At 54.1% G+C, this 27,105-nt stretch overlaps 4 protein-coding genes across 4 annotated transcripts; all 4 read left to right on the top strand.

Moving 5' to 3' along the window:
• Positions 1 to 1,201: 1,201 nt before the first annotated feature.
• On the top strand, positions 1,202 to 10,226 carry LOC128944486 (protocadherin gamma-A10-like). The gene is made up of 3 exons (XM_054287765.1): positions 1,202 to 3,794; positions 8,434 to 8,633; positions 9,980 to 10,226. Exons 1-3 carry the CDS (start codon positions 1,356 to 1,358, stop codon positions 10,224 to 10,226), a joined length of 2,886 nt encoding a protein of 961 aa, XP_054143740.1. The 5' UTR covers positions 1,202 to 1,355.
• An 80-nt stretch (positions 10,227 to 10,306) lies between these two features.
• LOC128944487 (protocadherin gamma-B5-like) lies at positions 10,307 to 12,808 on the top strand. Its single transcript, XM_054287766.1, has one exon. The coding sequence runs from the start codon at positions 10,307 to 10,309 to the stop codon at positions 12,806 to 12,808; it is 2,502 nt and encodes an 833-aa protein (XP_054143741.1).
• Positions 12,809 to 14,627: 1,819 nt separating this feature from the next.
• Positions 14,628 to 23,274, top strand: LOC128944488 (protocadherin gamma-A10-like). Its single transcript, XM_054287767.1, has 2 exons — positions 14,628 to 17,222; positions 23,056 to 23,274. The coding sequence occupies exons 1-2, from the start codon at positions 14,784 to 14,786 to the stop codon at positions 23,272 to 23,274; spliced, it is 2,658 nt and encodes an 885-aa protein (XP_054143742.1). The 5' UTR covers positions 14,628 to 14,783.
• Positions 23,275 to 23,363: 89 nt separating this feature from the next.
• On the top strand, positions 23,364 to 25,841 carry LOC128944489 (protocadherin gamma-B5-like). Its single transcript, XM_054287768.1, has 2 exons — positions 23,364 to 24,686; positions 24,735 to 25,841. The coding sequence occupies exons 1-2, from the start codon at positions 23,364 to 23,366 to the stop codon at positions 25,839 to 25,841; spliced, it is 2,430 nt and encodes an 809-aa protein (XP_054143743.1).
• The last annotated feature ends 1,264 nt before the right edge of the window (positions 25,842 to 27,105 follow it).

A 27,105-nucleotide genomic window follows, 5' to 3' on the forward strand; every position in this document is an offset into this window, starting at 1 on the left:
GCGGCTTCCTGAGTACAAAATTCATGCATCTGTTGTGCGTCGTAATATCTTTTGAAAAAATTATACCGGTTACACACCCCAGACAGGGTAATTCAGGATTTGAAAAACAAAACAAGCAAAAAACCTCAAAAAACGAAGGAGGAACCAGAAATCCTAAAGAAAGAAAACAAAGTACAAAACAAACATCAAATCCACAAAGAAACTCCACATCCTTGGTTTTTGTGTTTTAAACTCTGGTTTTAGTTTTCCATTCCCCTTTCCATATCATATAACCTGATAGTTTTCTTTCAGGCATGTTTTAGTATTTCGTTTCGTTTTGGGTTTTTTGTATGTTCTGAAATTTCCCCCCAAGCCAGAAAGGCTGGCTTTGATCACATGGGAGGTCTTTTCTGACGAGAAAGATTCTATTGTGTTTTATGGCTCATTGCTCTCTTCTTCTGAATTACTGCACAAAGGAGAACCCGGCGTAAGCGCAGCCTGTGTTGTGTAAAGGTGTGAGGAGCAATTTCAAAGTGGTGTATGAAAAATGAGGTGAAGTCAGGGTGCTTCCGAACACCCTGGGATGAGCAGCTTGAATATAATACGGCCCAAAATTTTAGTGTTGTCTTTATTCTGCGGAATGCAGGGAGAAAATATTTTGATCATTCATAATTATTTTTGAGCGTACATGGAGTTGTTTTAACCTGCCGAATGGGTGAGGGGAAAGTCCTGAAGACGGACTGGTCTAAAAGACTTAACAGTTGCTGGAAGGATATTGAGCTTCAGGGCCTAAGGAAATAATATGAGCATTATTCTGCATGCCATATTCTAAGAACATATTTTATCACATTTATTTAAGGTTTTTGGGTGGGGCAGAAATACTGCAACCCCACAAGGTGTATTAAATGTATCTAGTTAAGGGCTGGATGATCGAATAAGAAGTCGATTGTAGGAAAGCCGAGGAAGGGGGTTCCCACAGGACGGGACTCAACCTTTCGGAGGCTGCTGTCCCCTCCCCGCGAGCTGCCCGTGGGAAGGCAGGGCGGGCAGCGCTAGGTAGCGCTCGGTGCCTGCAGTACCGGGAGGAGGCTGCGGGCGCCGCTGTTGACCGAGAGGAGCGAGAGGAAGCTCGGAGCGCTACCGGCAGCCCCGCCCGCTGCGGATCGGCTCGATCACTCGTTTGCCGGATTGCAGTGCCGGCAGCCCGGCGATCTCCGGTCGTCCTCACAGTGCAGATACCTGCAAGAGGGGGGGAGAAAGAGGGTACAGCAGGGGCCGGTGAGCGGAGAGTCCTATAGGAAACCTCAGCAAGCGCGGAAACCAGATAGCAGGAAAACCAGAGCAGCAGGCGGCAGCGGGGAGCAGCCGCGGCCGAGATGTGCGCGGCGCGGAGGCGCTGGGGCCGGCGGCAGCGAGCTCTGCTCTGGGCCGTGCTGCTGGCGGCGTGGGAGGCGGCGTGGGGGCAGCTGCGCTACTCGGTGCCCGAGGAGATGCCCAAGGGCTCGTTCGTGGGCGACGTGGCCAAGGACCTGGGGCTGCACCTGCCGGAGATCCGAGACCGCGGCGTTCGCATTGTAGAAAGAGGTCGGACACAGTATATTGCCGTGCACGGGAAGACGGGACATTTAGTGACGGCAGAGAGGATCGACAGAGAGCAGCTGTGCCGGCTGGTGGAGAAATGCGTGCTGCGCTGTGAGCTGATAGTGGAGGAGGAAATGAAGTTCTATGAAATAGAAGTGGAAATCACGGACATTAACGACAACGAGCCCAGCTTCAAGGAAATCGAACTGGAGCAGAGGATGAGCGAGGCGACAGCCCCGGGGTCGCGATTTCCCCTGTCCGAGGCTCACGACCCTGACTCGGGCCGGAATTCGCTGCAGAGCTACGAGCTGAGCGGTGACGAGCACTTCTCGCTGGCCGTGCAGGCGGGCCCCGGCGGCGATCAGCGTCCCGAACTGGTGCTGGCGAAGGCGCTGGACCGGGAGGAGGCGGCGTTTCACGAGCTGGTGCTGAGGGCGATGGACGGCGGCGATCCGGCACGGACGGGCACGGCTCGGATCCGTGTGACGGTGCTGGACGCGAACGACAACGCGCCCGTGTTCAGCCAGGCGGAGTACACGGTGCGTGTGCCCGAGGACGTGCCCGTGGGCTCTGTCCTCGTCACTGTCACAGCTATGGACGCCGACGAGGGTGCGAACGGACACGTGAAATACAGTTTACGCAGAATTACAGAAGGGGCATCCGAACTTTTTCACCTTGACACAGAGACAGGAGAAATAACCCTTAAGAAGAACTTGGACTTCGAGGACATTTCCTCATTTGAATTGGAGGTGCAGGCACGGGACGACGGAGAGCTATTCGATGCAGCCAAAGTCACGGTCTCTGTGACAGACGTCAACGACAATGCCCCTCAACTGACAGTATCATCCTCATTGACTGAGATCTCTGAGGATGCGCCGTCGGGGACAGTGGTAGCCCTGCTGCACGTAAATGATCGGGACTCGGGGGCCAACGGCGAGGTGCGCTGCTCGCTCGACAAGGACATTCCGTTCCGCCTGCAGAGCTCCCACGGCAGCTACTACCGCGTGGTGACAGCGAGAGAGCTGGATCGGGAGCGGGTGTCAGAGTACAACGTGACGGTGCGGGCGGCGGACGGCGGGTCGCCGTCGCTGCAGAGCAGCGCGGTGGTGGCGCTGCGGGTGCTGGATGTGAACGACAACGCGCCGGTGTTCGCGGAGGAGCGCTACAGCGCGCGGCTGGCGGAGAACAACGCGGCGGGCGCGCTGGTGCTGACGGTGCGCGCCACGGACGCGGACTGGGGGCAGAACGCGCGCGTGCGCTACCGGCTGGCGGAGGGGCGGGTGCGGGGCGCGCCGCTGTCGTCGTACGTGTCGGTGCAGGCGGAGACGGGCGCGCTGTACGCGCTGCGCTCCTTGGACTACGAGCAGGTGCGCGAGCTGCAGCTGTGCGTGCGGGCGGAGGACGGCGGCGCGCCGGCGCTGAGCAGCAACGTGTCGGTGCGGCTGCAGATCGTGGACGAGAACGACAACGCGCCGCAGGTGCTGTACCCGCCGGCGGCCGCGGCGGCGGCGTGGTCGGGCGTGGAGCTGGCGCCGCGTTGGTCGGAGGCCGGCGCGCTGGTGGCCAAGGTGGTGGCGGTGGACGCGGACGCGGGGCAGAACGCGTGGCTGTCGTACGAGCTGGCCAAGGCGACGGAGCCGGGGCTGTTCCGCGTGGGGCCGCACAGCGGCGAGGTGCGCACGGCGCGCTCGCCGCTGGCGCGCGACGCGGCGCGCCACAGCCTGGTGGTGCTGGTGCGGGACCACGGGCGGCCGGCGCTGTCGGCCACGGCCACGCTGAGCGTGGTGCTGGCCGAGAGCGTGGCCGAGCTGCTGGCCGAGCTGGGCGGCGCGGCGCACGAGGCGGCGGCGCCGGGCGAGCCGGCCGCCAGCCTGACGCGCTGGCTCGTGCTGGCCGTGGCCGCCGTCTCGTGCCTCTTCGTGGCCTTCCTGCTGCTGCTGCTGGCGCTGCGCCTGCGCCGCTGCCACCGCCGGCAGCTGCTGCCGCCGGACGGCGGCGCCTCGCGCGGCGTGCCCGTCTCGCACTTCGTGGGCATCGACGGCGTGCGCGCCTTCCTGCGGTCCTACTCGCACGACGTGTCGCTCACGGCCGACTCGCGCAAGAGCCACCTGCGCTTCTCGGCCGCCAGCTGCTGCGACACCCTCCCGGCCCGGCCGCCGCCCGACGAGCCCGCGCCGCTGCTCGGGGACGGGGACCAGGCCGGCGCCCTCACCTCGGATCCCGCCCCTCCATCGGTGAGTTCCTCTGTACAGGTTTTCTCCAAGACGCTTTCTTGTGATGCTGCCCTGCCCTTTCCCCGCCCTGTTCTCTGGCTTGCAGAGGAGACTTTGACTAAAAGCGCGGTAAGGTTTCCTTTGGTGTCGTTCTGGAGGCTGTTGCCCATTGCTGTCATTGTGTGAACATGGGGTGGATCCTCAGCCTTCCAGTTCGTGAAGAAGGAAGGAGGGAGAAGGCTGCTGCTGGCACGCTGTTGTTTAGGTCGGCGGTTTGGGTATTGATCAGGTTCCAGGCATTGTTTCCCCTGTGTCAGGTGTCCTGTGTAGAATCTGTCTTGCTCTTCGTATTAGATCTTCTGAAGGGATGGATCACCTTATTAAGAAATACAGCTTTTTAGAAGACTCATGTGTTTTACCAAGAGCACATGTGCTTGAATAGGTAGCATGTGTCTTGAACAAAATGCTGATGGCTTTGTGTGGAACTTTTCTGCACATTTTTCTCAGCATTTATCACGTTCCATGATACATACTGGAGGTCTGCAGGAAGCGTTTGTGTAATCCATTCTTTGGTCTTTGTCTGCAACAAAGATCTTGGACCAGGCAACAAGTAGTCCTTGATGATGTCTGTCTCTCTGTTATGAGGATGAAGGATCTTCTCGAAGTTGTGATTATTTTAAAAGCCTGTGGGTGGCTGCACGTGGAGGAGGAAATGGTAGAATCGCTTTGTTTTTTTCTTGTTTTTCAAGGTAGAGCTATGTCAGATGGAGCTGATTGATCCTTGGGTAGAAACTATTTAGCATGGCAAGAGAATTGCCTGGATGGGAAGGAGAGATTCGAGGCGCAGTGGGATATACAAAGTGGGCATAATTCCGTGTGAGCAGATATTCACTGAGTCAGTGTCTCTTGGAAGACTGCTCAGCTTTTTCCTTTGAGACCTACAAAGTCTCTTCACAGAACTTCAGTGAGCAGCAAATGTATCTTCCACAGCACAAAGATGTGCAGATAGCTGTGTGAAATTGGTGCTGGGAAGAGAAATGGACTGGGGAACTGGGCCTTCACTCTCGCACCTTTTTATGATAAATGGGTGAAAGCACACCATGAATGGTGTGAAGGTTTGGAAATCTGAGTGGTGTGAGCTGTGTGTGAATGTCTGGTGAAAGACTCAAGGGAATGTTTTCCTCCATCTCCTGTCCTGTTTCTATCTGTAGCATGAAAGAATGTGGGGTTCTTCTCCCCAAAGTAATTGTTTAGAAGATCTGTATTCCAGCTGCATGGAAAACCTTGACAAGCTCTTAATAAGTATTTGTTTGTCATCATAATGGTGGCACTTTAAAGCTTAATTTTGCATTTATGACAGATGGGGTATGGGAATTGCAAGCTGTGTATTCAGTGCCTATAAACAATGTCATCAATATGTACTGTGAGTTAAATAATTCATGAGAGTGTTGTGAGCTGTTCAATTCTGCAGGTGTTAACTTTCTGTCTCATTCTTGTGATCATCTGCAAATGGTTCTTTCCTGTTTATAGGTGAAAAGACAGAGACATTTCCATAGACAAGTTTCCTAAAATGTTTGTGTAATAAATATTTTTTCTTGTCTGATGTCTTGTATGTGAAGTCAAATATTATCCATGGTAAGGAGATGCAGTTGAGTAACTTTCCTTTTGGTGGAGTCTCTCTAAATTCTGATGATCTATGCTATCCATGGGAGGTGGGATAGAAGGGTTAGAAGAGAGTGTTGGATGTGTGGTTTGTGAGGAGGCCCTGGTGGAGACATGGTCTGTGTTTTGTTGATCCCCAGGGCTATTGCTGGCCTTCTGAAAATGAGTCAGGAGGAGTTGTATGATTTTCAATTGTGTGATTTGGACTGAATGGGCCTAGTTTGGGTTCCATATTCCTCTGCGTCAAAAGTGACAGTCAGACATACTTTGAGGAGTCCATGTGCTGAAGAATGGTGATGCTGCCTTTGAGGTCATACTTGGATGTGTGGGTCTTTGACAGGGCTGGTAATAATTTATGGCATATATGAGATTTCCCACTTGTTCAAATAATTGGGAGGAACAGAATAACCTTAGTTGTGATGCTTAGCCTCTGAGAAATTTTGCACACGACTTTCATGTAATGATGTCTGTATGCACAGTTTTCTTCCATGTTATGTTTGCCAGCGAGAAGAAGTCTGTGTATGCAGAGACAGGGCTGGTGCTGGAGTTCACTGTGATTCAATTCAAAATGAATGAATGAATTGTGTCCCGTTTTGGTTGTCTTGGTATTTGGATGATGCCCGCAGCTGTGGTTCCAAGGTTTTTCTATCCCTTATTGTCCAAGGAAATGACAGCCTGGGGCCTGTGGTGTGAGCTCCTGTGTGAGGCCCCTGTGTATTGGTTTCCGTCCAGTTTTCTGGGTTGTGCGTATACTGCAGTTGACCCAATCTGCAATGTGAGGCCATGATTGATACTCTTCTGACATCTTCCCATTCTTGTCTGAGTTCATTTCAGTTCCTTTGGATAATTTGTTTGGGTTGGGTGGGGTTAGGTAGGGTTGGGTTGGTTGGTTTGCTTGTATTTTTGTTGAGGAGTAAAGCTGAATTTTTTTGGCCATCTTGTAAACTCCAAAACACATAATTATCCAGTAGGGAGAGTATCTCTCATCCATCCCTTGAAGCTGTACATGTAATCATATTATCGTAGAAACATAGAATCATAGAATGGTTTGTGTTGCAAAGGACCTTAAGGATCCTCTTGTTCCAGCTGCTCCACCATGGGCAGGGACATCTTCCAGCAGAGCAGGTGGCTCAGAGCCCCAGCCAGCCTGACCTTGAATATTTCATTCAACAAATACAACTTCATGAATGGATGTTTCCCCAAGGTGTTGCTTTCTCTGTGGCAACCATGGCACCAAAATTGTGGTTTGTGTTGATGGTGAAACTGAAGGCTGTGAATGCAGAGTGAGGAGGGTGAGAGCTCAGTTCTGTGCCAGGCAAATGGGGGACTCAGCGTGGGTTTGGCAGAGAAATGGTTTGATTTCATGCTTGGTGCCAAAGGCAGTGCCATTGTTGTTCTGATCCTGGTGTGTCTGTCATGAAAGATAATGTCAGTCCTCCGACAGTAACATTGTGCACAGTAACTGTTCATGTTGAACCATACAGTAACTGTTCATGTTGAACCATACTTGTTGGGTGGAAGAGCTGATTAATCCTGTGTGAAAGCTCCATTATCTGTATCTCTATACTGCATTGTGCTATAGAGTTTCTTCCACTTTCATTCAGGCCTGAGTTTCCCAGAAGGTTGCAGCTCATTTTCACAGATCAGGTAATTTTTTGAAATATGAAACAGTAACTGATGTTTTTCAGGACATCCTTACTTCAGTCACTTAAGACTGAACATTGTTTGGGTACTATGCAGATGAGGCAGTAGGGTAATCTGTTGTAATTTGTCAGAAGATTTATCTTTAGAAGAAGGCCGATCACAAGGTCTTTAAAATGATAGTTTTATAACTGTGCAAGGCGAGCAGGCCATGCAGTAGAAAGAGTTGCTGAGAGGACTCATTCTTCTACTGACTCCCCCTATCCTGCTGTGCTGTGTAAGCCCTCAGGGCCTCACACTTGCAGATTGAGTCCTCAGTGACTTCCTGGTGCTCTCAGAGATGGATTTTAAGGTCTGCAATAGAAGCTTAGAAGATTTCGCTGTGAGCATCTCCTTTTTTTGTTGTCTTCTAATGCTTCCTTGCCTTATCTCATTAATGATTTCAGGTTTTCTGGGTATTGTTTGCTTTGTTTCATTTCCCTTGATTTACTCAGTATTTGGGTATACATACTATTATCAACAATGGAGCTTTGCTTAGTAACATATGATGTGCCAATGTCCCCTGCTCTTGTTGCAAAGGGAGTGGAAGGCAGGAGATATGAGAGTGACTTTGTGTTCTGTTCCTGTTGGGAGAAATAGATGTAAATATGACTTTAGTAGACTTTGCCTCTCTGTGGAACAGAGCATGTGATGAGGATGGGGAGAAGATTCCCTCAAAGCCAATGGTTTGAGCTTTGAGGGAATGAGCCATTCTCAGTTGCACGACTGCTGATCTTTTAGTAAGATTGTTTATCATTTTTGTGCTCTAGAATCCTTGAGTTCCTTATCATAATGGTGGTGAGCAGACAATTGCACCTCCCTTCTGGGAGTGGCTGCAGTGCATTATCATCTCATGATGGATTTGAGCAGTGAGGAGATGGCCACGAGCAAAACCTCACAGTGGCCTGGCATGGAAAATAAAGCAGAGAGGGGAGCTCTGTGTGTGAGGCTGGAGAAGAACTGGGTCATTGCCTTGCATGTCACATGTCACAGATAACACCAGGCTGTGCCTGATGGAGTCCAGTGGGATTTGAGTTGCTTCTGTAGAGCAAGGCAGACCTACAAAATGTTATTGCATCTGTCCATTTCCATGTGTTTCTGGCTGTTGCATTGCTTGTTGTCAAGAGCTCAGGCTCAGGGTGTCGGATCTCATGTGGAAGGTCTCCTCTGTGCCAGTTGCCCGAGTGCAGGTGCAGTTCCCACACACAGCTGGGATGTTTCCAGCTGCACAGAGGAAGGGTTTCACAAGCACTCCTGTTGTGCTCAGCCAGGAACATTTTGTCTGTGGTGTAATCACGCAGGATCATCTCTGCTGCAGCTGTCCAAGTGCAGAGTGACCACCCAGCCCAGCCAAGGTTTGCATGGACAGAGCAGGGCCCAGTGGGAGAAGGTGTGCAGTGTCCCCCAGGCCATCACCCAGAGGAACCTGCTGGGCAATCAGCTGGAGGCTGTCAGATGGCTGAGGAACAGGCTGGAGAGTCACCTGCAGAGAGTTGCAGACAGTGGCTCCATGTCCAGGTGCAAAGCAGTGACTTGTGCTGTCCCTCCAGGGCCCTGACTGGGCCCAGTTCTGTTCAGCACCTGCATGGCCAATGGGATTGAGGCACCTTCAGGCAATTTGCAGCTGACACCGATTGGAGCTGATTGACTGCAGGGCAGAGATGGCAGCCAGGGATGGGCTGGAGAAGTGGCCCCGTGCAGCCATCATGAAATGGATCAAAGTGCAAGGTCCTGCAGCTGGGGTGGGACAATCCCCAGTTTACAGAGAGAGTGGGGGATATGGAAGAGCTTTGCAGAGAAGTGGTTTGGGTTATTGGTGGGTGATGAGGTGGGGCATGAGCTGCCCATGGGCACCTGCTGCTGGAATTGTGTCCTGCACTGCATGACAAGCACTCTGCCTGGCAGGTCGAGGGAGTTCCTTCCCTCCTCTAAACTCTTTTTGTCAGTGCAGAGACTGCATGGAGATCTTTGGCCAATATCCCAAATAGACAGGTTACAGTTCCTAGAAGGATCATGGGAGTGGTCTGGTATCTGGAACATTTCTGTTATGCAGAAGGGCTGAAGGAGTGTTGGTCTTGCAGCATAGAGAAATGAGGCCTGTGTGTAGACTTATCACTGTATTTTTGCTGTTTCTGTTTGAGCTTATAAGAAAAATGGACAGAGCTCTTTTTATGAGTGCCAGTGGTCATAAGACACCATTCAAATATCTTTCAGTAAAAGAAATAAGGTTTTGATTGAGAGAAAACTTTCCGGTGTGGGTGGTTTGGAAATAGAAAATATTGCCAAGAAAAGTTTTGGGTATACTCCAAATGTTCAACTCTAGCATGTTCTTGCCCATGGCAGTGGTATGAATTTAATGACCTTTAAACAAAAGTTTAAATTGGAAGTTGGAAACATTGTTTTGCTCTATGAAGGACTTAGTGTTCCTTTGCGCTTTCCATTGTCAGGTGCTCAGATATGGATGAATGAAACAACTCAGATGAAGCAACTTTAATGAGTCAGGAACGAAAGAGTAAACGTTATTCTGCCTTCTTGGCACAGGGGATGCTCACATTGCTTTAGGCTTATCTATATCTCATATTAAATATTTCTCAAGTAATGAATGACAATTCAAGACGTGACAGAGTTCAAAAAAGCTCTTGAAGTCTTCCCTATGTTATCGGTTATTGCTGATGTAAATGGGCTGTGATGTTATTAAAAGCAGCTTAGTTCCATTCCTTAGTGGGGTGCCGTGGATATTTGCATGTGACTGTTCACTGTGACTGAAAAGAATGCATTAAAAGCGCCCGCCAGCACAAGTCATAGAAACGCCGTGGAGTGGAATAAAGCAGTAGCTCCCGCTCTCGGTGTTTTTGGTCGGGGAGAGCCCCCGGGGCCGGTGCAGGCGCTGAGCCCCGCCCAAAGCCGGGCGGCCTTGAGCGCGGCCGTGCGGCGGCTGCAGTGTCGCGGCGGCGCCTCCGGGTGTCGCTGTTGGCCGCCGCCGAGCGCCGCTGGAGCCGCCGCCGCCGCAGCGTCCTGCCCCCGCAGGCTGCTCGCTCGCCCGGCGCCGGCCGCAGCGGCACCGACAGCAGCGGCGGCGAGAGGCGGCCCGAGCGGTGTGGGTGCCTTTGAGCGGTGTCTGTTGTGGGCGGCGAGAGCGGCCGGAAGGGAGGCAGGGCAGCGGCAGGAGGCAGGAGCGCAGCGGGCAGAGAATGGCGGTGAGGCGGCGGCAGAGGCTTGGGCCGGGCGGCGGGCGAGCGCTGCTGGGCGCGCTGCTGCTGCTGCTGTGCGTGTGGTGCCGGGCGGCGGCCGAGCGGGTCCGCTACGCCATCGCCGAGGAGCTGGGCAGAGGCTCGCTCGTGGGGCCGCTGGCGCGGGACCTGGGGCTCAGCGCGGACGAGCTGCCGGCGCGCAAGCTGCAGGTGGCGTCTGGCGGCAAGAAGCATCTGAAATACTTCAGGGTGAATGAGGAGAACGGGAACCTGTACGTGAACGAGAGGCTGGACCGGGAGGAGATGTGCGGCGAGTCGGCGACCTGCTCTGTCATCTTCGAGGCGCTGGTGCACAACCCGCTGAACGTTTTCCAAGTAGAGGTGTCCATCGAGGACGTGAATGATAACTCCCCGACCTTCAGCAATGCTGCTCTGGAACTTGACGTAGGGGAATGGACGCTTCCTGGTGCTCGTTTTCCGCTGGAGATGGCCCAAGATGCTGACTCAGGAAGCAATTCGCTGCTGACTTACCAGCTCACCAGCAACCCATCTTTCTCTCTGGTCATGAAGGAGAGCCCTGACGGAAGCAATCAGCCGGAATTAGTGCTGGACAGAGCGTTGGACAGGGAGAAGGAAAGCTCTTTTGAGCTGATGCTAGCGGCGGCGGATGCCGGGGATCCAGTTAGATCCGGAATTATCAGGATTCGGATCAATGTGACAGATGCCAACGACAATCCACCCGTATTCGGGCAGGACCAGTACCGTGCGAAATTGCGCGAAGACGCAGCCCCGGGGTCGAGAGTGTTAAACGTCTCTGCCTCCGACGCTGATATCGGCAACAATGCTCGCATCACTTACGGCTTTGGGAAAATGCCTGCCAAGGTACTTCAGAAGTTCATGATGGACACGGAAAGCGGAATGATCACGCTAAAAGAGGCTTTGGACTTCGAGGACACAAGAGGCTACACATTACTGGTGGAGGCGAGGGATGGTGGAGGTCTGGTGGCACAGTGCAAGGTGGTGGTGGAGGTGCTAGACGTGAACGACAACGCGCCAGAGATCACGACTCTGTCACTGTCGAGCCCGGTGCCCGAGGACACGCCAGCGGGGACCGTGGTGGCCGTGCTGAACGTAAACGACCCGGATTCCGGCGAGAACGGTCAGGTGACGTGCGAGCTATCGGGAGAGGCGCCGCTGTCGATCGTGACGTCCTCGGGCAGCTCGTACAAGGTGGTGACATCGGGCGCGCTGGACCGCGAGCAGGCGTCGGAGCATCGCGTGACGGTGGTGGCCCGGGACCGGGGCAGGCCGGCGCTGCGGAGCAGCAGGGAGCTGGTGCTGGAGGTGTCGGACGTGAACGACAACGCGCCGGTGTTCGAGGAGGCGGCGTACAGCGCGTACGTGGCGGAGAACAACGCGGCGGGCGCGCTGGTGCTGCGCGTGCAGGCGCGGGACGCGGACGCGGGCGCCAACGGGCGCGTGAGCTACTGGCTGGCGGGCGGCAGCGCGGGCGCTGCGGGCGCGGCGCCGCTGGTGTCGGTGGAGGCGCGGAGCGGCGCGCTGTACGCGCAGCGCTCCTTGGACTACGAGCAGTGCCGCGAGTTCACGGTGGCCGTGCGGGCGCAGGACGGCGGCTCGCCGGCGCGCAGCTCCACGGCCACGGTGCGCGTCTTCGTGCTGGACCGCAACGACAACGCGCCCAGGGTGCTCTGGCCCGCGCCGGCGGCGGCGGCGGGAGAGGCTGCGGGAGGGGCGGCGGCGGCGCCTTTCGAGGTGGTTCCGCGCTCGGCCGAGGCCGGCTACCTGGTGGCCAAGGTGGTGGCGGTGGACGCGGACGCGGGGCGCAACGCGTGGCTGTCGTACGAGCTGGTGCAGGCGTCGGAGCCGGCGCTGTTCCGCGTGGGGCTGCACAGCGGCGAGGTGCGCACGGCGCGCGCCGTGGGCGAGCGGGACGCGGCCAAGCAGCGGCTGGTGGCCGTGGTGAAGGACCACGGGCAGCCGGCGCTGTCGGCCACGGCCACGCTGCACGTGGTGCTGGCCGAGAGCTTGCAGGAGGCGCTGCCGGAGCTGAGCGAGCGGCCGGCGGGCGCCGAGGCGGCGGCGGCGGCGGCCGAGCTGCAGTTCTACCTGGTGCTGGCGCTGGCGCTGCTCTCGGCGCTCTTGGTGCTGAGCGTGGCGCTGGCCGTGGTGGCGCGGCTGCGCCGGACCGGGCCGCCCGCCGTGCTGCGCTGCCTGGGCGCGCAACGCTTCTCGCTGGCCGGCGCCGCCTTCCCGGCCGACTTCTGCGAGGGCACCTTGCCCTACTCCTACAACCTGTGCGTGCCGCCGCCCGCCCGCGCCGTGCCCGAGGCCGCTTGGCCGCCGCCGCCGCCGGTGCCCATCCTGTCGGCGGAGGAGCTTCTGGGCGGCGATTCATGCGGGAAGCCGAGCATGAACAGCAACGACCTCGTCGCGGGAGAGCAGCCCGCCGAGCCCGATGCACCTCAGGTCTGTAATGCCTGAGCTTCTTCTCTTTTTAAAGTTCCCGCAAAGTCATGTTTTTTCCCCGCGTGGTTTTTCCTGGTGTCAATGTGTATTCGTCGTGTGTATTCTCATGTAGCGGCGGAAGGTTTTCATTTTCCTTCGGTAATAGCTTCAGATGACAGGTTTTTATGATAACTCTCCTTTAGGCCAATTTTCGCGTTTTTCAGTGTTTCTTCTTGTTTCTCGGAGTCATGTTTAATTGAGTTGCACAGTCCTCTCTCCGTGATGAACTGAATTTATCAAAGGGCTGTCCCACGTTCAAGCGGAGCAGGAAGCCCTTGGTTCTTCCTTGGTCACAGGTTCAGCTTTAGGCTCGAAGTTTTGTCTTCAGCACTCGAGCTCTATAAATTAGAATGTGTTATCAACATTGAAAGGAGATTCGTAGTGTGTGGAACGAGAGTGGCTGATTCTGCCTGACGGGGTCGAGTAAAAAAAAAGGAGAGCACTGACATTTGCTGTTGGAGATATTTCTTTCCTGACTGATTTGTTCAGAAAGGTGTGCTTGGAACTCGTGTATAGCTGTAGCCAAACCCGTTCGTTATAATTTTTTTTCCGATTAGATTTATTAAGAAAATGAATGTAGAACGTTCCTTTAAGTCTTTTTTCTAAGTGATAGAAGAGATTGTCGCCGGTTTGGGGGTAATGCAGTACCGAGTCTAGATGGCTTCGTTTATGTGTCCTGGCTGGCAGTTCACTCGGTTTTACTCATCATGATCTTTATTTTTTACACTGGTGAGAGTGCTGAAAGATTTCTGTTTTAGAGATTTTTATTTTTCTGTCGTCTTCTCACAATGATGTTGGGGGGGGGTTTAGTTGATCTCAAATATATCGAGAACAGAAAATTTTTAGAATTTTTTTAACTAGGATAGAAGTCTGAGATTTGAGGCGTTCCCGTATCAGGGAGATTGGCCAGAGGGGGGTTTAAGTACTGGAGTCAAGCCCATTTGAGGAATGATTAGTGGTCAGCACAGTTTCAAGACTTGTACTTTTGTTCTACGGTCCCATAATTATTTTCTTGAACACATAGCCTACCGTCATTAAGAGATACTTAGACGAATAGTTTACTAACGACCTTTACTGCTTCAGATATTGATTTCGGAGAAAAGGGCAACTACAGTGGTTTGATTAAATGTAAATCTGTATAAATTATGGAAATACTAGGTGCATCCAGTAGGAAGGGATGTCAAATATTTCAAGTCCTGAAACTTTACTTTGAGAGTTTCAGCTGCATCTTTATTTGTACCCGTCATTAAATCCTGTAACAATTGGCCCCCTGACATCAAGAACCATGCAATTGCTCTCGTCCCGCTTCTGTTAATAAACCTGAGAGCTCTGTTTCTTCGGGATATGCTATCTTCCCTTTTTCTCTATGGGAGCCTGTTGTTGAAGGTGCTTTTGAACAAAAAGGATAAAATAATAAATAGCTACAGGGTAAAATATACATTTTGGTTTACGTATAATGGCATTAGAAAGTAATGAGTTTCCCGTGCGATTAAAGAACCACACCCGCGGAATGCCTCTGCCTTCTCCCGATGGTGATACCCTGGAGGATGAAAGCAGAGATGGGCTGGAGAAATGCGGAGGCAGGAGATCGGCGCTGGACGAAAAGCGACATCTCGGTGGCGACCGTGCCCTGTATGGAGCGAGGCCGGGCGGGCAGCGCTGGGCAGCGCTCGGTGTCTGCAGTGCCGGGAGGAGGCTGCGGGCGCCGCTGTTGACCGAGAGGAGCGAGAGGAAGCTCGGAGCGCTGCCGGCAGCCCCGCCCGCTGCGAATCGGCTCACTCGGTTGCCGCTCTCTGCCCGAACCTGCGGTCCCCGATCGTCCCCGCGGTGCTGGTCCATTCTGGAGCCAGGCGGAGGCACCGGCGGCAGCGCTCGGTGCAGGAGCTGAGAGCATTGAGTGGCAGCGGGATTGGATCGGCGGTGCTGCGGTGCCGGCGGTGCCGCTGTGGAGATGTGCGCGGCGGGGAGGCGCTGGGGCCGGCGGCAGCGAGCTCTGCTCTGGGCCGTGCTGCTGGCGGCGTGGGAGGCGGCGTGGGGGCAGCTGCGCTACTCGGTGCCCGAGGAGATGCCCAAGGGCTCGTTCGTGGGCGACGTGGCCAAGGACCTGGGGCTGCAGCTGCTGGAGCTGGGCGACCGCGGGTTTCAAATTGTCTCGGAAGGCAGGACGCAGTATTTCGCTTTGCACGGGAAGACGGGACATTTAGTGACGGCGGAGAGGATCGACAGAGAGCAGCTGTGCCGGCTGGTGGAGAAATGCGTGCTGCGCTGTGAGCTGATAGTGGAAGGGGAAATGAAGTTTTATGAAATAGAAGTGGAGATCACGGATATTAACGAGAACGCGCCCACCTTCAGAGAAGCAGAAACAGAGCTGAGAGTGATCGAAACGACAGCCCCGGGGTCTCGGTTTCCCCTGCCAGACGCTCATGACCTGGACTCAGGTCGGAATTCTCTGCAGAGCTACGAGCTGAGCGGTGACGAGCACTTCTCGCTGGCCGTGCAGGCGGGCCCCGGCGGCGATCAGCGTCCCGAGCTGGTGCTGGCCAAGGCGCTGGACCGGGAGGAGGCGGCGTTTCACGAGCTGGTGCTGAGGGCGATGGACGGCGGCGATCCGGCACGGACGGGCACGGCTCGGATCCGCGTGATGGTGCTGGACGCGAACGACAACGCGCCCGTGTTCAGCCAGGCGGAGTACACGGTGCGTGTGCCCGAGGACGTGCCCGTGGGCTCTGTCCTCGTCACAGTCAAGGCCACCGACGCCGACGAGGGGCCAAATGGACACGTGAAATACTCGTTGAAGAAAGTGTCGGACATGGCATCAGATATTTTTCGTTTGGATTATGAAACCGGACAGATCATGCTACTGAGAAGCCTTGACTTCGAGGAAGGCAATTCTTATGAACTCGAAGTACAGGCAGATGATGGAGGAGGACTTTTTGATACTACCAAAGTCACAATCTCGGTCACAGACGTCAACGACAACATGCCGGAAATTTCGGTGAGGTCAGCGATTAGCGAAATATCTGAGGATGCTCCGTCGGGGACCGTTGTCGCTCTCGTACATGTGCACGACCGGGACTCAGGGGCTAATGGCGAGGTGCGCTGCTCGCTCGACAAGGACGTCCCGTTTCGGCTGCAGAGCTCGCAGGGCAGCTACTACCGCGTGGTGACAGCGAGAGAGCTGGACCGGGAGCAGGTGTCGGAGTACAACGTGACGGTGCGGGCGGCCGACGGCGGGTCGCCGTCGCTGCAGAGCAGCGCGGTGGTGGCGCTGCGGGTGCTGGACGTGAACGACAACGCGCCGGTGTTCGCGGAGGAGCGCTACAGCGCGCGGCTGGCGGAGAACAACGCGGCGGGCGCGCTGGTGCTGACGGTGCGCGCCACGGACGCGGACTGGGGGCAGAACGCGCGCGTGCGCTACCGGCTGGCGGAGGGGCGGGTGCGGGGCGCGCCGCTGTCGTCGTACGTGTCGGTGCAGGCGGAGACGGGCGCGCTGTACGCGCTGCGCTCCTTGGACTACGAGCAGCTGCGCGAGCTGCAGCTGTGCGTGCAAGCGGAGGACGGCGGCGCGCCGGCGCTGAGCAGCAACGTGTCGGTGCGGCTGCAGATCGTGGACGAGAACGACAACGCGCCGCAGGTGCTGTACCCGCCGGCGGCCGCGGCGGCGGCGTGGTCGGGCGTGGAGCTGGCGCCGCGTTGGTCGGAGGCCGGCGCGCTGGTGGCCAAGGTGGTGGCGGTGGACGCGGACGCGGGGCAGAACGCGTGGCTGTCGTACGAGCTGGCCAAGGCGACGGAGCCGGGGCTGTTCCGCGTGGGGCCGCACAGCGGCGAGGTGCGCACGGCGCGCTCGCCGCTGGCCCGCGACGCGGCGCGCCACAGCCTGGTGGTGCTGGTGCGGGACCACGGGCGGCCGGCGCTGTCGGCCACGGCCACGCTGAGCGTGGTGCTGGCCGAGAGCGTGGCCGAGCTGCTGGCCGAGCTGGGCGGCGCGGCGCACGAGGCGGCGGCGCCGGGCGAGCCGGCCGCCAGCCTGACGCGCTGGCTCGTGCTGGCCGTGGCCGCCGTCTCGTGCCTCTTCGTGGCCTTCCTGCTGCTGCTGCTGGCGCTGCGCCTGCGCCGCTGCCACCGCCGGCAGCTGCTGCCGCCGGACGGCGGCGCCTCGCGCGGCGTGCCCGTCTCGCACTTCGTGGGCATCGACGGCGTGCGCGCCTTCCTGCGGTCCTACTCGCACGACGTGTCGCTCACGGCCGACTCGCGCAAGAGCCACCTGCGCTTCTCGGCCGCCAGCTGCTGCGACACCCTCCCGGCCCGGCCGCCGCCCGACGAGCCCGCGCCGCTGCTCGGGGACGGGGACCCGGCCACCGTCCTGCCCGCAGACCCCGCCTCTTTCCCGGTGAGTCCCTCCTGCCCGAAGGCAAAATTTCGTTCAGCGGCGCTATGGTTCGTCTTGGTACCGGGGTGGTGGACATAGAATCTGTTGTTGGAGGAGATAGAAGTGACGCTGTTCCCGGTTGCGTTTTTTTTTCGAGTCTTTGATTATCATCCTCTGCCAGCTCCTTTCTGGTTTTGTTTTACTCATATAATACTGCTTTTCTCTCCATGTTAGCTCTTCTGAAGAGATGTATTTTCCGGTAAGAGTATTTTCCCTTATTAGCAGGATCAGTTGTCTTCCCGACTGCCGTTGTGCTCGATTGGAGTGACATGCTCTTGAATGAGATGCTGACACTGTTTTTATTCCTCTCAGTCTTTAGTTTTTCTCATGATAATCCAGTAGGCAAGAACAATCTTTGCATTTATCTGTGCTCTAATCTTTCTGCATCATTTGGAGGAATGCACGTAGTTACATGTGAAGGGCCTCTGGGGGAAATAGCAGAGATGGTTTGCTGATCCCATGTCTTATGAATTGGTTTATTAAGGATGGATGTGCCTTGGCTTGAAAATTCTTCTTATGGCAAGAGCTGTACTAGAGAAGAAGGGGACAGATTCCGGTTACAGGCGACAAGGTGAGGAGGGAGAAGAATGTGCCTGTGCAGGTTGTCACCATCTTAACCTCTTCTAGAAGGCCTCCCCTTTCTGCCTTCCAGAAGTTGGAAATTCACAGTTCTCTATTGACCAAACCGATGTATCCTCCACCTCCCTTACAGAGATGTAAAGATCGCTCTGTGTGTGAAGTCCATGGTGTGATGGTGTGTGTTGAAGAGCATGGCCCAGGTCAGAGGGCCAAGTTCTGTCTTCTCAAAGAGGCTTCACTAGAAGATTTTATTCCAGCTGTATTGGGAGCCCTGGGTGGTCCTACCTGGATGTTTGCAGGTTGATGTGGTTTTAGTAACTAATAGCTGAATTATGCAATTATAGCAATTGCCCTAATGTGAACTTTGGGAAGGGGCTACTCTGTATTCATTCCCTGCTAAAGACTGAGATTACGTCTCTACTCGAAGTGCCATAATCCAGAGGAGTTGGTTCTAACCGCTTATTTTCTGCATGCTTTGTTGTTATGAGCTAATAAGTAAAATGAGTCTGAAGGTGTCTTATTTTAGGATATCACACTGCTCAGGACCTGACTGGTCAAGCAGTGGTTCATCATCTGCTTCCTTGTAGGGTGATATTTCCTGTCAGTGGCAGTTATTGAGTGTCAGCACACAGGGAAAGTCAAGGTTTGAGAGTAACCTATATTCCAACTTACACAGTATGCTGAAGTAGGGGGATGGTGTCTCTGAGCTGCTATTCTGATGATTGGGCGTTATCAGATGTGCATATTTCTTAATCAGTTGAGGACATTTTAAATTTCTTACATAGAAAGTAGCATTGAGCAAAGATCTATCTTTGCACACATGCCTGTTGTGATCCTTGTTCTCAGTCAAGAGAAGTTGTGTGCGCCACTTTTCTCTCATGGTGTCTCATGAAGATAGAGCAACTAAAACATGTGCTCTGGTGTGATTAGAAATGACTGAAATACGTAAAGATGATGCACAAGTTCAGTTTGTCTTAGTTGTTAAACAAGTCCTGCAGTAATGGTTGTGTGCATTTTCCCCTTTCCATTGTACATAGAAATTACACTGGGAAGCAGAGGTTGTGGTTTTTGCTGTGAGATCCAGAGTGAGTGCTCTCTTGACTTTTTACCAACTGAATACCCTGCTTGAGTACCTGCTACTTAAATATTTAGTTATTGAAGCTTGCTGAGGGAGGCAGAACTTACTGTGATGTTTACTATATAGAATGAGTAAAAGAAATGTGGAGAGAGACTTCTGAGAGGGCCCATCTTGAACAGGTAAGGTCAATAGTTTGAAACTGATGTACCATGGATATTCAGCAGGTGGCAGTTCCCTACTCATGGTGCATGGTGCATGTTACAGGTGTCCTTTTCTGTGCATCTGGGATTTTTATTACATGTTCTTCAACTTCTGAGGGTCAGAGGACCCTATGCAAGTTAAGAAGGGCTGCAGATAAGAGTCCTGGGAGCTGTGTGTGAAGGTGTCTTGAAAGACACAAGAAATATCATTTGCCCTTTACCCTGAGCAGTTCCCAGTTGCAGGATCATGCAATGTGAGTTTGATCATCCCAAAGTGTTTAGCTGGATGACATCTTATTCCACCTGTAGCCGGAACCCTGGGAGATTCTCCTATGAGTTTGCATCTTGTCATCAATCTAAAATAAGAGCTTAAGTATGAAACAAATACCATAATGGAAGATTGGAGAAGATCTAACACTTCACTTAATGCTTAATAAATACTTGAACTATGTAGGTACTCTGAGGGCCATAGTCTAGAACTATGTATGGGACGATCCCTTCCACTGTGCGTGTGTTAATTTGTGCTCTTGCTTGATCCAATGAGCTAAAGGTGGGCCTTTGTCTCTGAGAGTGTGTGGAAGATGCCATTTGGTAGAGTTGTCTGCCTATATGTGCTTTTCATGTTTTTAGATTGAAAGAAAAACACTTTCATAGATGTCTTTCTGCAAAACATTACTCTAAGAAATACCCTTTCTTGTCAAATATTCATGGTGAGAAGTCAGTGGAAGATCAGTGAGAGATTGGCCTCAGAGCAGGAAAGGAGGGGATTGCATGTTCCACTTGGCTCAGTGAGGTTTCTCAGCAATCCTAGTGCCTGGGCCGGAATTCCTCCTTTTCCTGTATCCAAAAAGATACAGACTTGCATGAATTTGTCTGCAGACATACCCATGAAAATGCAAACACGTTTCAGAGATTCTGTGTCTAGGAACTCTCATTCTCCAGGTGAATGGCCTTGTAAGGCTGAGATGTAAAATCTTGTCTTAGGTGTACTGAGCTTTCCCCAGCCTTGATCAGCCTTCAGTGGTCATTAATGCATCTTGCTCATATGAAATAACCAGTGACATTTTGTTAGGATTTAAACTGTTTGTGTGTGGAGAATGTAAGGCATGGGATGCTAGTTTTGATTGGAAATTCTGGTTTGTGGGCTTGTACATTTCACATTTCTTGAAATGAATGTGAACAGAGAAGTTCACCTGTGTGGATCTGTGCTGTGATCCTTATTCTCCATGAGGAGAAGTTGTGTGGGAAACATATCTTTGATGGTGTGTGTTTGCAAAGAGGTCCCTCTTTGAGCACTGGAGCTTTCTGTCTGCATAGAGACAGGGCAGGTAAAAGAGTTTGCTGTGGTGTGGTTTGAACTGTCTGGGAGGTTGGTATAAACATTCAATATCTCTTGGTTTTATTCCCAGTTATGGTTCTGTGCACTTTTCCAGCTTCTCAAAGAGCTTAGAGAGCCATGCCTGTGGTCTTTAGTGCAAATCCTGTGTGATCCTCCTGTGTACATTTGCAAGGTAGATGATGCTTCTTGTGCACCTGCTACATTTGACATAGTCTGAAATGTTAAGCCATTAAGTTAAGACTCTTAACTTCTGTGGCTTCTCTGTTCCTTCCTTGTTTCTCAACCAAGTAGCCTTGGTTTGACTGATGGTCCCTGGAAGTAGAGATCTGTTCAGCTGATCAGGTGGTGGAAGTTGTTCTCATCCATGTTCATCCATGAAGGCGTTCAGCTGTCAGCAGAAAGACTTTGATACATTTATATTTCCCATGAATATCACTGGATTGCATGTTATTTTGCTTCTGGCTGATGTACAGCCAAATGTAGTATACTGCCTGTAGTGCAGCTAAGGTTGTGAATGTCTGAGTAGAATGGCTTGTGATTCTTGTGAGAATCTTCCTCTACCCACCTCTGTGTCCCTGGAACATTATGATACATGGTTTCCTCACAGTTGTAATTACACTTCCTTTCAGACTTGGTTTCCTGGAAGGTCATGGTTCATTTTCCCTGTTTCTGGAGAAAAGGTATTTGCATTAGAATATGCAAGTGTCATTTTGCAATAAAACCTCATGTTAATAGTCTAAACCAGGATTTTTGGTGTGAAGAAAATGAAGAAAAAGCTAAAAGGAGTCTCTCCTATCTTCTCATAGTAAATGAACATGGTCTGTTATAAGGTGTTTACATTTAGAGAATTTTATTTGTAGGGAAGTTAACAGGCCACATTATGGAAAAACAACATATGAGAGCTGATAATGATTTCCTAAAATGAAATTAGGTTTGTACCATCTGATTTGTTTTGCTTCTGCTGAAGAAAAACTCTTGCCTTCCTTTCTGGTTTGAGTGTGACCTCAGGGATTCTAATCTATCATGGAAGGTGCCATCTGTTCCTATTGTCCAAGAGCAGGTGGAGCTCAAAGAGTTGTAGACAATATCTCAATGTCCAGGAGGAAACTCCCAATGTGTGGGGCCTTCAAGGGCCTGTACTTGGACCAATATATTCAGTATCTTTATCAGTGTCACAGCTGATAAAATTGAGAGTGTCCTCTACAGGTTTGCAGCTGACACCAAGCTCAGTGGTGCCACCGATTCAGCAGAAGGAGGGGATGTCACCCCAGGGACCTGGACACACTGGAGGAATGAACTCATGTCAGCCTCATTAAGTGCAACAAGGTCAAGTGCAAAATCGTGCACCTGGGTCAGGGCAATCCCCTTTCAGCACAAACATGGGGGATTGAGAGCTGCCCTGTGGAGAAGGACTTGGGGTTCTGGTGCGTGACAAAGGGGATATGAGCTGGCAGGGAGTTCTTGCAGGTCAGGAAGCCAAGCACATTCTGGGCTGGACAACAAAGAGTGGGGCCAGCAGGACAAGGGAGGAGCAGCTGACAGAACAAGAGGAAAGTGTCTTAAGCTGTGCCAAGGGCTGGGTGTTAGCAAAGAAGATTTTTTATGGAAAGAGTGATCAAGTACTGTAGTTGTCTGCCTGTGGAGGTGGTGGAGTCACCATCCCTGGATGTGTTTAGAAAAAGACTGGATGTGACACTCAGTGCCATGGTTTAATGGAGATGTTAGGGCATGGGTTGGACTCAATGATCTTGAAGGTCTCTTCAATTTTGTCATTCTGCAATTTTCTGTCTTCACCATGCTTTTGTGAGACCTTTCAGAGTATTGGTCAGAGGACACCAGAAATTGTCAAAGGGATGGAACATCTCTGCGACATTGATAGGCAGAGAGAAGCCCTTCAGCGAGGGGTGAAAAGGTGCTGTGAAGAACTCCCTGTGAAGTTTACTATATAAAATGAGTAAAAGAAATATGGAGAGAGACTTCTAATAGGCCCCATCTTGATAGGATAAGATCAATGGTTTGCAACTGAGAGGAGGTAGGTTTAGCCTCGTAAAATGTTTGTCCATGAGGGTGGTGAGACATAGGAACACGTTGCCCAAAGAAGATACTGAAGTACCATGTTTGGAAGGGTTCAGAGCTTTGAGAAATCTGACTAGTGAGGTGTGGACCACATGACCAGAAAAATTCCTTCACATCCAAACCGTGACAAGATAGAAATGCCTTCTCCTTCCATGTGTTTCTGAATATTATTGACTACTACCTACTCCAGCTATTATCTTCTAGGCATTTTCAATTATTAATATAACGATTAGAAACATCCTAGAGTGTTAAAGAGCTTTTTAAAGTCTTCCCCAGCTATACTGTAGCATTTTTTTCTAATAGTTGTACCTTCATTTTAATACGAGTACGTGCCTTTATTACTCTGCCATAAATAGTACCTTCTGATTCTTCACTGCGACAAATAGAGATGATCTAAAAGTACCGAAAACCTTCTCAGATTCAATCTCCTTTGGAGTCGCCTAAGGAGAGAGCTCCGGCTGTCGGTGTTTTTGGTCGGGGAGAGCCCCCGGGGCCGGTGCAGGCGCTGAGCCCCGCCCAAAGCCGGGCGGCCTTGAGCGCGGCCGTGCGGCGGCTGCAGTGTCGCGGCGGCGCCTCCGGGTGTCGCTGTTGGCCGCCGCCGAGCGCCGCTGGAGCCGCCGCTGCCGCAGCGTCCTGCCCCCGCAGGCTGCTCGCTCGCCCGGCGCCGGCCGCAGCGGCACCGACAGCAGCGGCGGCGGCGGCGGCGGCGAGAGGCGGCCCGAGCGGTGTGGGTGGCTTTGAGCGGTGTCTGTTGTGGGCGGCGAGAGCGGCTGGAAGGGAGGCAGGGCAGCGGCAGGAGGCAGGAGCGCGGCGAGCGCAGCGGGCAGAGAATGGCGGTGAGGCGGCGGCAGAGGCTTGGGCCGGGCGGCGGGCGAGCGCTGCTGGGCGCGCTGCTGCTGCTGCTGTGCGTGTGGTGCCGGGCGGCGGCCGAGCGGGTCCGCTACGCCATCGCCGAGGAGCTGGGCAGAGGCTCGCTCGTGGGGCCGCTGGCGCGGGACCTGGGGCTCAGCGCGGACGAGCTGCCGGCGCGCAAGCTGCGGCTGAGCGAGGAGAAGCAATACTTCACGGTGAACGAGGAGAACGGGAACCTGTACGTGAACGAGAGGCTGGACCGGGAGGAGATGTGCGGCGAGTCGGCGACCTGCTCTGTCAGCTTCGAGGTGCTGGTGCACAACCCGCTGAATGTTTTCCACGTCGAGGTGGCGATCGAGGATATTAATGATAATTCTCCGGCCTTCAGGAAGGCTGTTCTGGACCTTGAGATTGGTGAATGGACGGTTCCTGGTGCTCGTTTTCCGCTGGAGATGGCGCGAGATGCAGACGCAGGAAGCAATTCACTGCTGACTTATCAACTCAGCAGCAACCCCTCCTTCAGTTTGGCCGCGATAGAGAGCCCTGACGGAAGCAAGCAGCTGGAATTAGTGCTGCAGAGAACATTGGATCGAGAGAAGCAGAGCTCCTTTGAGCTGGTGCTGATGGCAGTGGATGGCGGGGACCCCGCGAGATCCGGGACTGTCCAGGTGCGCATCAACGTTACAGATGCCAATGACAACCCACCCGTGTTCAGCAAAAGAGTCTACGAGGCGAGAGTAGCAGAGAATCTTTCAGTGGGGTCTCTGGTGCTGCAGGTACGAGCGACGGATGCTGACGCGGGCAGCAACGGGCGGGTCTCCTACGCGTTTGGCAGCGTCCCGGACTCCGCCAGGGCGTTGTTCACTATCGACAGCGAGAGCGGGGAAGTGAGGACAGCGGGCCCCCTGGATTTCGAGGAGAAGAATAAATACATCTTCGGCGTGGAGGCGACGGACGGAGGCGGGTTGACGGCCCACTGCAAGGCTCAAATAGATATCACGGACGAGAACGACAACGCGCCAGAAATCACCATCCTCTCACTCTCGAGTCCCGTACCCGAGGATGCCCCGACTGGCACTGTGGTGGCTCTGTTGAAAGTGCGGGACAGAGACTCTGGCGAGAACGGTCAGGTGTCGTGCGAGCTGTCGGGAGAGGCGCCGCTGTCGATCGTGGCGTCGTCGGGCGGCTCGTACAAGGTGGTGACATCGGGCGCGCTGGACCGCGAGCAGGCGTCGGAGCATCGCGTGTCGGTGGTGGCCCGGGACCGGGGCAGGCCGGCGCTGCGGAGCAGCAGGGAGCTGGTGCTGGAGGTGTCGGACGTGAACGACAACGCGCCGGTGTTCGAGGAGGCGGCGTACAGCGCGTACGTGGCGGAGAACAACGCGGCGGGCGCGCTGGTGCTGCGCGTGCAGGCGCGGGACGCGGACGCGGGCGCCAACGGGCGCGTGAGCTACTGGCTGGCGGGCGGCAGCGCGGGCGCGGCGGGCGCGGCGCCGCTGGTGTCGGTGGAGGCGCGGAGCGGCGCGCTGTACGCGCAGCGCTCCTTGGACTACGAGCAGTGCCGCGAGTTCACGGTGGCCGTGCGGGCGCAGGACGGCGGCTCGCCGGCGCGCAGCTCCACGGCCACGGTGCGCGTCTTCGTGCTGGACCGCAACGACAACGCGCCCAGGGTGCTCTGGCCCGCGGCGGCGGGAGGGGCTGCGGGAGGGGCGGCGGCGGCGCCTTTCGAGGTGGTTCCGCGCTCGGCCGAGGCCGGCTACCTGGTGGCCAAGGTGGTGGCGGTGGACGCGGACGCGGGGCGCAACGCGTGGCTGTCGTACGCGCTGGTGCAGGCGTCGGAGCCGGCGCTGTTCCGCGTGGGGCTGCACAGCGGCGAGGTGCGCACGGCGCGCGCCGTGGGCGAGCGGGACGCGGCCAAGCAGCGGCTGGTGGCCGTGGTGAAGGACCACGGGCAGCCGGCGCTGTCGGCCACGGCCACGCTGCACGTGGTGCTGGCCGAGAGCTTGCAGGAGGCGCTGCCGGAGCTGAGCGAGCGGCCGGCGGGCGCCGAGGCGGCGGCGGCGGCGGCCGAGCTGCAGTTCTACCTGGTGCTGGCGCTGGCGCTGCTCTCGGCGCTCTTGGTGCTGAGCGTGGCGCTGGCCGTGGTGGCGCGGCTGCGCCGGGCCGGGCCGCCCGCCGCGCTGCGCTGCCTGGGCGCGCAGCGCTTCTCGCTGGCCGGCGCCGCCTTCCCGGCCGACTTCTGCGAGGGCACCTTGCCCTACTCCTACAACCTGTGCGTGCCGCCGCCCGCCCGCGCCGTGCCCGAGGCCGCTTGGCCGCCGCCGCCGCCGGTGCCCATCCTGTCGGCGGAGGAGCTTCTGGGCGGCGACTCCTGCGAGAAACCGAGCCTGAGCAGTGACCTCGTCTTGGGAGAGCAGCCCGCCAATTCCGACACACCGCAGGTCTGTAAAGCCTGATTTGCTTCTGTTTCTTAACGTTCCCGAAATATCGTCATTGTTTCCCGCGTGTTCTTTGCGTGGTGCCAGTGCGTAGTCTCCATCTGTATCTCCACGTAGCAGCGGAAGTTGTTCATTTTTTCTCTGTAACAGTCTGAGCTAACCGGCTTTGATGATAGCTCCCCTTTCGGCTAGGTGCGGCATTTCTCAGTGTTTCTCCTTGAGACAGGACTGTGCATGTCATAAAAACACGACTCTGGGAAACAAGGAGAAACACTGAGAAATGCCGCACCTAGCCGAAAGGGGAGCTATCATCAAAGCCGGTTAGCTCAGACTGTTACAGAGAAAAAATGAACAACTTCCGCTGCTACGTGGAGATACAGATGGAGACTACGCACTGGCACCACGGAGTCGTGTTTTTATGACATGCACAGTCCTGTCTCCGTGACGGACTGAATTAAGGAAGGGACTATTCCCCGCTCCTGCAGAGCAGGAAGCCCTTGGTTCTTCTTTGGTCACAGGTTCAGGCTCAGGGGCGAGGTTTTGTCTTCAAAACTCGAGCTCCATAAATTTGATTGTGTTAGCTACATGAAACCAAGTTCGTATTCTGTGGAAGGAGACTGGCTTATTCTGCATGACGGAGTCGAGGAAAAATAAAAAGAGAGAAAGAAAATACTGACATCTGGTATTGGAAATATTTCTTTCCTGACAGATTTGTTCCGAGAATGTCTACTGAGATCTCGTGTATAGCTTTACCCGAACCCGTTCGTTAAAATTTGTTTTGTCCCTGTTAGATTTAGAAAGGAATCGAATTTAGAAAGTTCCTTTCAGTCTTTTTTCTGAGTGAAAGCAGAGATTTTCGCCCGTTTTGGGGGGAATGCAGTAGTGCAGCTAGATTGCTCCATTCATGCGTCCGGGTGGCAGTTCGCTCTGTTTTCCTCTTCATGTTCTTTATTTCGTACACTGGTGGGAGTGTTTAAAGATTTCTGTTTCAGAGATTGTTATTTTTCTATCCTCTGTGCACAAAAATGTTGGGGATTTTAATAGAAGTGAGGGATATGGAGAAGAGCGGATTTTTGCAGTTCTGTTTACTAGCTTAAACATCTGAGATACGATGGGATCACATATTAGGGAGATTGGCGAGAGGAGGGTTTTGGCACTTGAATCATAACCATTTGCACATTGATTAGTGGTCAGCAGTGTTTCAAGTGTTGTACTTTTGTTCTACGGTTCCATGATTGTTTTCTTGAGCACATATCATATAAACGTTATTCCGAAATGCTTA

Source organism: Melozone crissalis, unplaced genomic scaffold (genome assembly GCF_028551555.1).
Source record: "Melozone crissalis strain CALT ecotype California unplaced genomic scaffold, PUWL_Pcris_2 ptg000061l_1, whole genome shotgun sequence".
In the NCBI taxonomy this organism is placed as follows: domain Eukaryota; kingdom Metazoa; phylum Chordata; class Aves; order Passeriformes; family Passerellidae; genus Melozone; species Melozone crissalis.

What these genes read in the sequence shown, in the direction of transcription:
- LOC128944486 (XM_054287765.1), top strand. Translation starts at nt 1,356, where the DNA reads ATGTGCGCGGCGCGGAGGCGCTGGGGCCGGCGGCAGCGAGCTCTGCTC. An exon ending in CGGATCCCGCCCCTCCATCG is followed by an intron (nt 3,795 to 8,433) that starts GTGAGTTCCTCT and finishes TCTCTGCTGCAG; the next exon opens with CTGTCCAAGTGCAGAGTGAC. An exon ending in GACAGTGGCTCCATGTCCAG is followed by an intron (nt 8,634 to 9,979) that starts GTGCAAAGCAGT and finishes TTGGTCGGGGAG; the next exon opens with AGCCCCCGGGGCCGGTGCAG.
- LOC128944487 (XM_054287766.1), top strand. Translation starts at nt 10,307, where the DNA reads ATGGCGGTGAGGCGGCGGCAGAGGCTTGGGCCGGGCGGCGGGCGAGCG.
- LOC128944488 (XM_054287767.1), top strand. Translation starts at nt 14,784, where the DNA reads ATGTGCGCGGCGGGGAGGCGCTGGGGCCGGCGGCAGCGAGCTCTGCTC. An exon ending in CAGACCCCGCCTCTTTCCCG is followed by an intron (nt 17,223 to 23,055) that starts GTGAGTCCCTCC and finishes CCCCGCCCAAAG; the next exon opens with CCGGGCGGCCTTGAGCGCGG.
- LOC128944489 (XM_054287768.1), top strand. Translation starts at nt 23,364, where the DNA reads ATGGCGGTGAGGCGGCGGCAGAGGCTTGGGCCGGGCGGCGGGCGAGCG. An exon ending in TGCGGAGCAGCAGGGAGCTG is followed by an intron (nt 24,687 to 24,734) that starts GTGCTGGAGGTG and finishes GTGTTCGAGGAG; the next exon opens with GCGGCGTACAGCGCGTACGT.